At 43.1% G+C, this 12,700-nt stretch overlaps 1 protein-coding gene across 2 annotated transcripts; it reads left to right on the top strand.

Moving 5' to 3' along the window:
• Positions 1–177: 177 nt before the first annotated feature.
• nr4a1 (nuclear receptor subfamily 4, group A, member 1) lies at positions 178–5,854 on the top strand. Of its 2 annotated transcripts, none has more exons than XM_034876827.1 (7): positions 178–329; positions 1,421–2,213; positions 2,318–2,447; positions 2,538–2,701; positions 2,805–3,007; positions 3,120–3,298; positions 4,668–5,854. In XM_034876827.1, the coding sequence occupies exons 2-7, from the start codon at positions 1,431–1,433 to the stop codon at positions 4,922–4,924; spliced, it is 1,716 nt and encodes a 571-aa protein (XP_034732718.1). In that variant the 5' UTR covers positions 178–329; positions 1,421–1,430; the 3' UTR covers positions 4,925–5,854. The 2 variants fall into 2 exon arrangements, with proteins under 2 accessions (XP_034732718.1, XP_034732719.1); XM_034876828.1 differs by lacking the exon at positions 4,668–5,854 and adding an exon at positions 4,080–4,557 and having other exon boundaries at positions 3,120–3,318.
• The last annotated feature ends 6,846 nt before the right edge of the window (positions 5,855–12,700 follow it).

Below are 12,700 nucleotides of genomic sequence, written 5' to 3'. Positions count from 1 at the left end.
GGGATATGGCTGCATTAAGAGAACGTGTGGGGAGGACAATGCTGCGGTTCTTAGCCATCCGCGTCAACGGAATCCTGTAGTGCGTCATCGAACGTCTCATTCTCTCGAACGCGCTCTGTGATTGGTCGGAGGCTGGAAATCTCCCCGCCCACCACCCATGTATGGAAATCTTTCTCTGGCGTCATGGGAACAGTAACTCGGATACTATAAAAGTGTTGAGGAGATGTAAGCGCGCAGGGACTTGCTCCTCAGCTGGGAAACACTGAAGATGACTGACGGTTACTTGTGGAATACAGACACTTCAAAACACTTGTAAACGGGCCCAACAGGTAAGAATTTTTTATTTTTTTACTGTTTGTAACATAGTAGGCCTACTCTTAAATGCGGAAACTCAATGTTTTGTAGTTGTCACAACCGATACAGGGGCTTTAAAATGAGTTTATATCGAAGAGAAAGCAGCCATCACGTTTCTATTTATCAAGCAGAAAGCAGAGTAAAGTTGTATTGATGCTACAGGTGTCTATGTAGTTGACTAAGTAAAACCTTCTGTTAATATTTATGTGTGTTGACGTTAGTAGTAGCCTATTGCTTTATGTAGTTTTCCCTTACTGTTCTATTGTTGTGCATTAGCCTACAATACCAAGGCAAATTCCTTGTAAGTGAAAACCTTCTTGGCAATAAACCTGATTCTATTCCTGGTCTATTTGGAGTCAACTGTAATGTCATTACACAAAGTACAAGGACAGAGACAACCAAATGCAGTATGATCATCTAACCAGAATGCCAAAAGCAGTAAAGTGCAGAGTAATATACAGAATAATTCATGATATCTAGAATACAAAGAGAATACAATAAAGAAGAAGGTATGACTGGGTCACGATATAAACAGTATTAACAGTATGAGTAGTGTGATATCAATATGCAGAATATATAGTTTTTTGCCCTCCAAGTGTTTAACATGTGCCTCATGTGTTGTCATTGAGTCCCTTTCTGAAAGTCAACGCCCCCCCCATACTTTCTGGCATGAGCAGCTGACCATATTTACTACATAGTAATATGTAATACAATGGTTTTGGACTGCTGCTATGAAGAGCAGGGCACCTTAGGTTTTCTCTTGAAGTATGTACTGGATTACTATGCAACAGCACCAGGGCCCCCACAACGCCAGGGCACCTCGAAAGTCTATAGTTCACTGTGTGGCAATTGCAGAGTTAGGTTATATAACATTTTATTACATTTTTAAAATGTATTAAATTCAAGCACATGTATACTGTACACAGTGCACAGGTAGTAAAAGAGGTCCCAGAAGCTCATTTCCGCACCAGGGACCCCTAACGGGTTAACTGGCCATGACTTGATTGTTCCAAATAAACTTAAAAATCCGTTTGGCTTTAATATTGTTGATTATGTCTTTTTCCAGTCTTGCAGCCATGACTTGCATACACCCTCAGCATGGATCTCAGCTCTACGAGAACAGCCTTGGCAGCTCGGAGCTTCAGAGCTCAGACTTTCTCTCCAGGCTGGCTGTGGAGACGAGCAGCCCACGGGACCAATTCTCTGCTCCGTCCCTGCCAAGCATCAGCTCCCTGGTGGACAGTCGCGTGGCTGACTTTGACGCTTATTCATGTCAGTTCACTGCGGCCCCTGCCCACATCACTCCGTCGTCAGGCCAGGAGACCCCCTTGAAGTTGGATGACCTACAGGTTTACGGCTGCTACCCTGGAGCGTTCACGCTGAGTTACCCTGATGAGGCAGTGTCTCCTGGTGGGTCCGACTATTTTGGCAGCCCCGCATCCACCTCGTCTCCTTCAACCCCCCGGTTCCAGAGTCAGCATATGTCCAATTCCAACTGGGATTCAGCCTTTGGGCCATACTCACCCAGTCCGGGATACTGGGCAGCAGAGGACAACCCGGTGCCACAAGAGCCCTCTTTCTTCACTTTTGGTTCTGTGGAGGATATGTCCCATTTGGGTCAACCACACTTACGAGAGCAGAATCCTTTCACTTTGACCCACCCTAACCCCTCTGCACTGACCTTCCCCACTTTGGTGATGGAGCAAGCACACAGCCTGGATGGCACTGAGCAGCTGGATGGGAGCTTATCACCCAAGTTAAAAAGTGGAAATGAGGGCTGCTGTGCCGTGTGTGGGGACAACGCCTCCTGTCAGCACTATGGGGTCCGCACTTGTGAGGGATGCAAAGGGTTTTTCAAGGTAATAGGATCTGCCCTGTCTATGCAGGCCATTCGTCTATTTCCATGCAAAGACGACGCCACGTTTGAGACAGATTTGGAGTAATTCTTCTTTTTATTTCACAGCGAACAGTACAAAAGAATTCCAAGTATGTTTGCCTCGCCAACAAAGACTGTCCTGTGGACAAGAGGAGGCGGAATCGATGCCAGTTCTGCCGTTACCAGAAGTGTCTTGTTGTGGGCATGGTGAGGGAAGGTGAGTTCAGTACATATCCAGATGATTGGTTTAGGTTTAGATTGGGAATGCTGAACTGAAAGTAACATTTGATGTCACCAACTTTTTCAGTTGTGAGAACAGACAGCCTGAAAGGACGAAGAGGCCGGCTGCCTTCAAAGCCTAAAGTGGCCCACAACGTGACAGCCACTGTGTCTCCAGTGAGTATGATCGCTTCACTCGTGAGAGCCCACATCGACTCAAACCCCAGCATTGGGAAACTGGATTACTCTAAGGTAAAAACAAAACAATTATTATACAGAGTCCCTATTTTTTTCTTTAAAATGTAACTACCCACTTATGCATCTGTTTGAACTGCTCTGCTGTTTGCAATTTCAGTATGACGAGACAGAAGTCAGTCCAAACCAGAAAGAAGACGCTAGTGATATCAAACAGTTTTACGAGTTACTCACATCCTCTATGGAGGTCATCAGGAAGTGGGCCAAGAGCATCCCGGGTTTCTCTGAGTTCTGCTCAGAAGACCAGGAACTGCTGCTGGAATCTGCCTTCGTCGAACTCTTCATCTTGCGTCTTGCATATCGGTGAGTGCAGCGCCATGCAAAACGTTCAGCACGCTTACCATACAGCTTACGTGTATTGGTGATGCCTTGAATAAAATCAACAAACTAGCATGTTTTTTCTTTTCTTTTGAAGTTCCAATGCTGATATGGACAAGCTGATCTTCTGCAACGGGGCCGTGCTTCACAAAGCGCAGTGCGTCCGAAGCTTTGGGGACTGGATCGACTCCATCTTGGAGTTTTCTCAAAGCCTCCATCGCATGAGGCTAGACGTTTCCTCCTTCTCCTGCCTAACAGCACTGGTTATCATCGCTGGTAAGAGCTACAGTCATCCTTTAAAGGTCCCGTGGCATGAAAATGTCACTTTAAGAGTTTTTTTTTTAACATTAATGAGTTCCCCCAGCCTGCCTATTGTCCCCCAGTCGCTAGAAATGTCGATAGGTGTAAACCGAGCCCTGGGTATCCTGCTCTGCCTTTGACAAAAATGAAAGCTCAAATGGGCCGATCTGGAATCTTGCACCTTATGAGGTCATAAGGGGCAAGGTTACGTCCCCTTTCTCTAATTTGCCCGCTCAGAAAATTTGGCCCGCCCATGAGTGAGAGAGAGAGATCATGGCTTTCAAACGACCCCAGCCTCCACCTTGCCCCCCCCCCATCAGACTATGGTATTATATTATATGGTATTAGGAGACCCCTAAGGCCTATATAAAAGAGACTTCGGGTACATTATTAGGGGACCACTAAGGCCTATATAACAGAGACTTCAAATACAGCATTAGAGGACCACTAAGGTCTATATAAAAGAGACTCCAGGTAGAGTATTAGGGGAGCACTAAGGTCTATATAAAAGAGACTTCAGGGACAGTATTAGGGGACCACTAAGGCCTATATAACAGATACTTCAGATACAGTATTAGGGGACCACTAAGGTCTATATATAAGAGACTTCAGATACAGTATTAGGGGACCACTAAGGTCTATATAAAAGAGACTTCAGATACAGTATTAGGGGACCCCTAAGGTCTATAAAACAGAGATTTCAGATACAGTATTAGGGTCTATGTAAAAGTATCCAAATGCAGCATGTCGTGGGACCTTAACACTATTTAACACATCAACGTTTAGAAGCAGAGATATCAGACTCAAACCCACTGTTTCTGAGGTATTTTTAAAAAGCAAGGACCACTGTTTGCACAAGGAATCTGGTTTCATTGGTGTGAACAATACTAGGCAGTCACACAACACATGATAGGCATAACAGGTGTTTGACAGATTGTAACACAACCTCACGTAGAGTGAAAAGAAGATGTAAGATATCACAGCAGACTGAATATAACCACAATGCAGGTTTCATTTCCAGTATTCCAACACATTTAAAGCCAAAGACTTGTAGCATCATTAACATTTCTGCACCAGTGTGTGTCCCCTTTAGCAGTGCAGTATCCCACTTAATGTTAGTTCATGTTTTAAATGAAGATTTCCCAAATTCAACCTAGAGTTGTGGTCTATTTAAAGCTGAGTAAAATCAAATGGGAAAAGAGGAAATTATTGTATTTAAAATTTCATCATTTAGATTTGTCACGTCATGCTTTCAAAGTGTACGCTCCATTGCTTTTTTCTATTGCTGTGTGATATTTGTGTAACGTATCAAACGAAAAATACTGTATCTCATTTTCCGCTGTAGACCGACATGGCCTTAAGGAGCCAAGACGTGTGGAGGACATGCAGAACCAGCTCATCACCTGTCTCAAAGATCACATCTCTGGCTGCGGCTCGGACTCGCTGCGGCCCAATTATTTGTCCAAACTTCTCGGGAAGCTGCCTGACCTCAGGACTCTGTGCACTCAAGGCCTCCAGCGTATCTTTTACCTTAAATTAGAAGATCTTGTTCCTCCACCACCGATTGTCGACAAAATCTTCATGGATACGTTTCCGTTTTGAGTGTGAAAAGGAAGATATATATATATATATGAAATCTGGAGTTTAAATAAGAGCCAAAAACACGGACTCATACTTCAGGTAGAAGATGAAGAGGTGATTTTGCAGCTCCAGAGGAAAAGGGCTATCTCTGAATTATAAATTGAATGATTTATAACACAGAAGCAACATGTATGTGGCGCTGCACAAAATGCTCTTCCTAGTCTCTGTAGACGGGCCAGCTCATGGACCAAAAGGTGACTGTTTACATACAACAAGGTGCCATGAATGGAAACATTTCTGATGGAGGAAAGATTATTGCACTTTCCAAACAGTTACAAATTCAATACAAACAATATGAGCCCCATCATTTGAATGACAATCATATTGCTTTTTTTTTTTTTTGCCTTTGACTGTAAATTTCACATAAAGTATCCTACAAAGCATTATGATATGTTCAAGTTCACGAAATAAAAATGGGCATTATGTTTCTGCTTAGTTTAAATACTTCAGGTGCTCCAGGATGCTTTTAAAACAAGCAAATGATTTCACAGAACCACTTAAATACACTTTCCAGCCCCCAAACTGATGTTTGGTGACTCCACACACAACAATATCCAAAGCACGAGTCCCTCAGAGCTCCAGTTTGCGTTATATCTAATGCCACCATATGTCTTTGGTGGTAATAAAGTAGGTCAAACCTACAGAATCATTCAGTGGTATCATTCATGTATCATGAAGACACATTGAGCAGCTAATATACTGTGTATCATCCAGTTCAGTCTTATACACTGGCCTTGTATGTAGATTATTTTGAATGAGTGTTAAACCTGCTGGGGTTGTTGCTATATCAACGGCTTGTTTGGGGGGGATGTAATTTTGTTTTGGGTTATTTTTACATACTAAGAAGTTATATTTTACTGCAGCTAAACATGAAATAAAATTTAAAACCGCCTATTCCAACAGTTTTTTTGTCATCTTTACAGATATTGAATTAGGTCATGTTGTAGTTGAGGTTGAGTTATTGTAAGAAATCTTTTGTTGCTCCTACTTGTGCTTGTGAATCACAAACATTATAAATCTTCTTACTTTGTTAAGTAAATTAGCATGCAGCGTATTCTTCCATTGTGTGTTGCTGCAGCCTGTAAGCCTGAGGCAAGTGTAACCTCTTCTTTTGGCAACAGATAAGAATCCACCTCCCTCCCAGTTATGTACTGGTCTTTTTTTAGAAACCAGTGGAATTCCCAGTCAGGTCTCAAGTGACAGACTACTTCATCATTGTATAATGTCACATTCTCACATGCATGCGTGCGTGTGTGTGTGTATGTGTGAAAACATAAATGAACACCTTGTACTGCTTGAAGTAAATGTTATGGAAGAAGTGCTGCAAGCCAATAAAACAATATTATTTATAGATTAGTCTGGTGCACCTGTTGACAGCCCATGGGCCTCTATGATCCACTATAATGATGATGATAAAATCCAAAAACATGCAAAGTCAGCATGGTTACAGAGGCTCAGGATCATAAATTAATAGTCAGAAGATCACCAAAGTTATATGAAACGATGGTGAAGGCAAATAGTTGTTTTATTATTATATTTTAGTCTGAAGACAAAGGCACTAAACTTCCGTTTGTGAAATATTTTATGCAAGTTTATGTGAAAGGAGCTTGAGTATATGATCATCAAACTGAATTGTTTGTTTCATTTCATTAGTTCAGCCTATCATCATGTTAATGTTAGACTATTCTTTTTTAGTTTTAGTGAAGGTGCCATGATATTGTGCTCTTTGGATGCTTTTATGCGGACCTTAGTGGTCCCCTAATACTGTATCTGAAGTCACTTTTATATAGACCTTAGTGGTCCCCTAATACTGTATCTGAAGTCTCTTTTATATAGACCTTAGTGGTCCCCTAATACTGTATCTGAAGTATCTTTTATATAGACCTTAGTGGTCCCCTAATACTGTATCTGAAGTCTCTTTTATATAGACCTTAGTGGTCCCCTGATACTGTATCTGAAGTCTCTTTTATGTAGACTTTAGTGGTCCCCTAATACCGTATCTGAAGTCTCATTCCCAAAATCCCGCCTTGGTGCCGAATTACAGCCACTAGAGCCAGTCCCACAATGAGCTTTCCTTAGTATGTGCTATTTCTGAGTCTGTAGCTTTTGAGGAGGGAAGAAGGGGCAAGATGGAGGGTGGGGGTGTGGCCTTGACCAACTGCCACTATGCTTGTTTGAAAGCAATTACGTCAGTGAGTTTAAGCCTGATATCTCTACTTCTAAACGATGTGTTAAATAGGGTTAAAGGTCTTGTGACATGCTGCATTTGGATGCTTTCATATAGACCTTAGTGGTCCCTAATACTGTATCTGAAGTCTCTTTTATATAGGCCTTAGGGGTCCCCCTAGGGGTAACCTTGCCCCTTGTGACCTCATAAGGAGCAATATTCCAGATCGGCCCATCTGAGCTTTCATTTTCTCAATGGCAGAGCAGATTTACACCTATCGTCATTCATCAACCTTCATAAAGTAACATTTTCATGCCATGGGACCTTACCAATCAGTAGCAAGTGATGTGATTCTCAACAATTTTCACTTGGTAATTTACATTAATGTGGCTAGGTATCTAGCTATCTATGGAGGAAGATGACCTCTCAATTCTTAATGCCACCTGCTAAACTCTGATTGGTCAGTTGTTTCTCCAACCAGGGGATTAAAGTCATCATTGAAGCACAACACCAGACCCATCTGAATTATTGAAGAAAAAAACTAAAATGTCAAGTGCATTCCAAAGGACTGGAACCAGACGACGAAGGTTCTTAAACTAAAGATATGCAATATTCAGTGCATTGTATTAATTATGTTCTCTGGTGTTTATTTAACTTCAGAAACACTTTTGTCCAGCAGCACACACCGAACCACCATGAATTGCTCAGCGCACATACATCTTTAGCTGCAGTCACACAGGGGTGTAGGTTGACAGTACATGTGGGTCTATCAATATGCTTCACTGTCACTAAGATGAATTCCTGTAGATTTATTGCACTTGGTCCGATGTCATATCAAACACTGAGAATAGACCTTACTCATGGTTCTAGAGGTAACCTACAGCTAAATTATCTGAAGACGCAACCAGCTGGTCTCATGGTTCTCTTGAGTTACAGCTTCTAAAATTCTCCGACTGGTGTTGTTACGAAACTTAATATAAGTTGAAGGACTTAATAACACTGCAAATGTTGGGCTTATGCATCAAGAGCAGTGGATAAATCACTCTTATTACAGATTATATTTGGGTGATGGCACACTGTTAGCGATGAAGGGGGGTAGGCTGGCTCTCTTATGATCTACCCATCATGCCTCAGTGGAAACTGGGAAAAGTGAGAGCAACTTGACTGCAGCTTGTTTGCGTTGAGTATGAAATACCAGTGATAATAGAGGATCACAAGCTTCAGACAGAGTTACAGGATTAGAGGCCAGTCCCAAAGACTAAAGTGTCCACTCCACATTGTGCAGGACTCTTAATGTCTGTGAGAATATGAGAATGTCACATTTATAAAATAAGATCAACAAAGAGGCTTGGGTTTCACTGCATGCCTGAAACTTGTTAGCAGAGTGTCCAGCTGCCGGGTGAGCATGATGAGTCTCATAAGAGTCATAGCTCAATGTAGCCTGGAAGAGTGTTCTGTAAGATATATCCAAACAAGCAGCAGGTTGACTTTTATATTAAAAAACAAAGCAGCAGTGGCTTTTACTTCCCTTAAACCTCAAATAACAAGCTGGGGACCAATGTGTCCCCAAAGATGTCAGTTTATGTCCCTAACATTAGGCTACTTTAGTTAGATTTTTCGGGATATTGTACATACAGAGGTAAAACGTTGGAATAATCACATTGCAAACATTGTTAGTGTTTGAAATACATGATGATGTCACATGTAGCTATCTGATTTACCTATCTATTATTTATTTTTATTTATCATATGTCATTAGTGTCATTTTTGTGATGTGTTGTGGCATTTTGGCTGTATTTAGTTTAACAATATTAAGGGTTTACAGCTCTGCGAGGCTGTAGGCTCACTAAAGGGCACAGAGGTGCTTTGAACGCTAACATGCTGATGTTTAGCAGGTATGTTTACCATCTCAGTTTGGCGTGTTCTTAGCACCAAACATAACATTTAGGGATGAGTTTAGGCTTCTGCTGTAACTTCTTCAGGGTTAGGGTCTTCAGGTGATTCCACTTTCCTTTGCCTTTGAAAGCACTCCCCAGGAAAGACCTATGTCTTCCAATCCAAGCAGGGTGCTACAGTAGTCAGGGCCCAGTGATTCAGACAGTTCTGTCACATTTATGAGTATGCGATGTTTGCCAGAGCCATAGCCAAGGTAAGTTGAGAGGTTGATCTTGCTGGCCTGGTAGGGGAGGATCGTCAGAATGTCTGTGTCAGGTGTCCTCACCACACAGGACTTGACAGCCTAGTGGAGGTACAGGACAATGCGGCTGTCTGTCTCCTCCTGGCTGGACCGCAGCTTATAGATCTCAGAAGTATGGACCTGTAACAAATAAAGAAACTAAATACTGCTACATAATGTAACAATTAATACATAAGAAAACAGCTGCATGACCTCAAATGTTTAAGAGCCCAAGTATCAGCAATTGTACATGTGTGAAGTCTAGAATATTCACAATTGCAGAGTCATTTGGTTTACCTGTCATTATAGAGCCTAAATATTTTTTCAAAGCACTGTGTATTGGTTGACTGCTTAAGAGTTCTGTCAATGAACCTTTCCATTTGTTGATGTTAGGTCACAGGATTTCCTGTTAAAACACACCACTTGCTTTCATACTGTTCTCAATGTGGGATCCTGCCTCATTGCCCCTCCAGACCTTGAGAAGCAGATCACATAGCAGCTTCTTGTTCAGCTCAATACCAAGGAATGACTTAAAGCCATAGGGCTTTTGGGTATGTGGACCATCAATTATATACTTCTCAGTAAAGCCATGCCTGAGCCTCTCCTGGGCTTCGATGGAATTTGGCTTCGAGCAATCTGTGGAGAACACAAAATGGTGCTTGGCAACCATTAGGTCCAGGAGATGCATGCAAATCTGTTCAGAGGTTGGACATCATGTGGAAGAGGGCATTGCCATCCTGTATGTAGAGGGCGTCCTTGGGGTAAGGTTCTTCTTCATCCTTGTCCCTTAGCAGATGCTGAATGATGGTGGCCTTATTAGTTTTGGCAAAACAGCCATCAGGTGAGCCAAGGTCATGAGGAACAGGCGAGAGGGGATACCGCGTGAGTTCCTCAAGGTCGAGGCATCTCCATAATCTGTGACTTTACTAGCAGCTGATGGGTGAGGTTCCTCTGCTCCTAGTACACAAAGAGCTGTAATGGAAAGTAAAGAAATGAGGAAGGCATGTTACAATATATTTTGTGTAATGAAATGAGCAATGTTTTGAGCATGTTGAGCATGTTGAGAGTCAATCAACTTTATGGTAATGAGCTATGACGCGGTTCAGCGGCAAGCAGCGGCTAATGCCAGCCGCCAATCAGAATATAGACGTCCTTTGCGCTGGCGGATCCCGGGGAAACACACAATGTCAACTTTCATTCCCACCAAAACATAAATTCTGAGGACAAGCTCATAATGGCCGTTGCCCGGTTATCTATCATTTATAATATCATTATTTGTACATAGGGACCAGTTAACGTTACCTACCGGCCACATTGTTTCTAAACGGTCTGCTCACAGTGAATCCTGCCCGGGTCAGTAGGTTTAACCCGGCGCCTGCTAGCTCTGCCTGCACGCCACTACGGCTCAGCAGCTAACGAGCGAGGTAACTGCTAACAGACTCTGCTGCGACCAATACAACTTCTGTCATTATGTATGTCATTTCTAAAAGGTTTCTATTGTTGATATATTGGCCGTGCAGTGGGTGCTTGTGCTTGTCCCGATCAAACAGAGAATGCCGCCACGTCAGAAAGGCCAACGCGTCAAAAAGCTTCCCCGTACTTTTTGAAAAGCGCCCTAAGCGGAGCGGCCTGAGATTTTGTGCAGCTCAAGTTGGTGGCGGTGGTGTACGTACGGTAAGATTTAAGTACCCTTTTGCTGCAGTGATCCATTGTCTTGAGCTTAAGTTTCTTGAGGCGGTCCAAGAACTCCTTCCACTTGGAAACAAAGCACACTTGGATGAACTGCTCCTTGGCAGCCTTCCATGCAGCCTCGGCCCACAGCACGTCAACCTCAACCTCTGGATCGATTGGAGCCCCAGATTCTAGGGAGGACAGTCAGCTTTTGTCAGGGATTCTCCAGGGGTTTGTGAATCCCTTGATGGCAGCAATGACTCCCTGCACCGCCTCCTCAGACGTTTTATTCTGAGCAGGCTGTAGCTCACGGTGCTTTGGCATCTCAAGGTTATCAGTCATGCCACATATCTCACGAGTAAGCTCATGAAGCCGAGCTCGGGCAGAGGTTCAGCGGCACCACTTCTGGTATGCGCCGCAGTTGTTGAAGAGACCGAGTAGACCACCTGCAATGTAGAGGGAGAAGTCTTTATACACTGTAGTGGTGGTAGAGTTCATAGTTGTTGGTTTTCACTGTAAAATCCATCATAAGGACCAGCCCCGCATGATCCATCATGGAGAGCCAGAACATGCCTGTTTTGCCCAGATGGCCCTTTTATACCTTGTCTTGATATTGCCTGTACTGCTTTATCCGGTTAGGTAGTGAGGGATTCGTCAGAGTGGAGTCAGGGTTCTCCCAAGTGCAGCTGTGGATGAGGTTAAGGAGGGTCTCAAGTGGGATGTCTGGTTTCTTCTACTCCATGAAGACATTGATGAGTAACCGTTTGAGTGCTTCTGTGATCGCATTCTGACTGAAAAGAACCTTAGCTCATGATTTGCCAATTAGAAAGTTTTTCAGGCAACCACTGGTTGCGAGGCAAGCTTCTATGAGAATCTCTGCATAGCCAGCTCCAAGACACTTGCGCTAAGTGAGCTTTCCCATGTAATGCATGGCCATAGGGGACTTGCCAATGATGATCACATGCTTGCTAAATTCCTCCTCATACTTCCACACTATGGGACAGGCCTTCATGACCACTCCCAGGTCAAACAAGTTGATAGTGTATGGTTGCCCAGACACCTGCTGCTTGCCCTGGCTGCTTAACCATTTGCAGAGGAGATGGGTGCTGTACCGCAACATAGAGGCCTCATAGGACTCTTGGTTTTCAGCAGGAGGGGTAAAGTTGGCATTGTTGGGGAACATGGGGCCAGCTCTTTTGAATGCCAGCTCTGGGAGCGTTTGGGGAAGATCTTAAGGCTTCTCATCTTGGATGATCTGTCAAAAAGAAGAGTCCTTTTCTTGATACTCACATGGTTCTGCTTCACCTCTTCAAACATGATTCCCCCGGCGCTGTTCACAAATTTGAGCCATGAACGTTGGTTGTGATTCTGTTCAGGTTGTCCCAACTGCTGTAAAAAACAGTGTTTCCCTCACCGGTGATGATTTGAGGGACAAGACAAAAAATTTCTTCAGTAAATATCACAATCTAATACCTGTATCAAAAAGAGTTGACACCGACAATGTAGGACCTTGTAAGCAGTAAATTAACTTATAACTCACCTTCAATGCATGCACCTCCATAGGCTTCAATAGAGGTGTTGAAGTGTGGCACTAGGAGAATGTGCTTTGGGAGTTTCCACTTGCTGTTCAGTTGATGCTGAGTTCAAACTAATCAGTTAGCTAAACTTCAGATGTGCCTTCAGGATATTAAAACCTGGATGACATGTAATTTTTTAATGTTAA

This window comes from Etheostoma cragini, chromosome 7 (genome assembly GCF_013103735.1).
Source record: "Etheostoma cragini isolate CJK2018 chromosome 7, CSU_Ecrag_1.0, whole genome shotgun sequence".
Taxonomy (NCBI): domain Eukaryota; kingdom Metazoa; phylum Chordata; class Actinopteri; order Perciformes; family Percidae; genus Etheostoma; species Etheostoma cragini.
Note: the sequence above shows the minus strand (reverse complement) of the source record. Positions and strands in the feature narration are given on the sequence as shown.

Excerpts from the sequence above, each read along its gene's own strand:
- nr4a1 (XM_034876827.1), top strand. The coding sequence starts at position 1,431 with ATGACTTGCATACACCCTCAGCATGGATCTCAGCTCTACGAGAACAGC. Across the intron at positions 2,214-2,317 it reads GATGCAAAGGGTTTTTCAAG|CGAACAGTACAAAAGAATTC; the intron begins GTAATAGGATCT and ends TTTATTTCACAG. Across the intron at positions 2,448-2,537 it reads TGTGGGCATGGTGAGGGAAG|TTGTGAGAACAGACAGCCTG; the intron begins GTGAGTTCAGTA and ends CAACTTTTTCAG.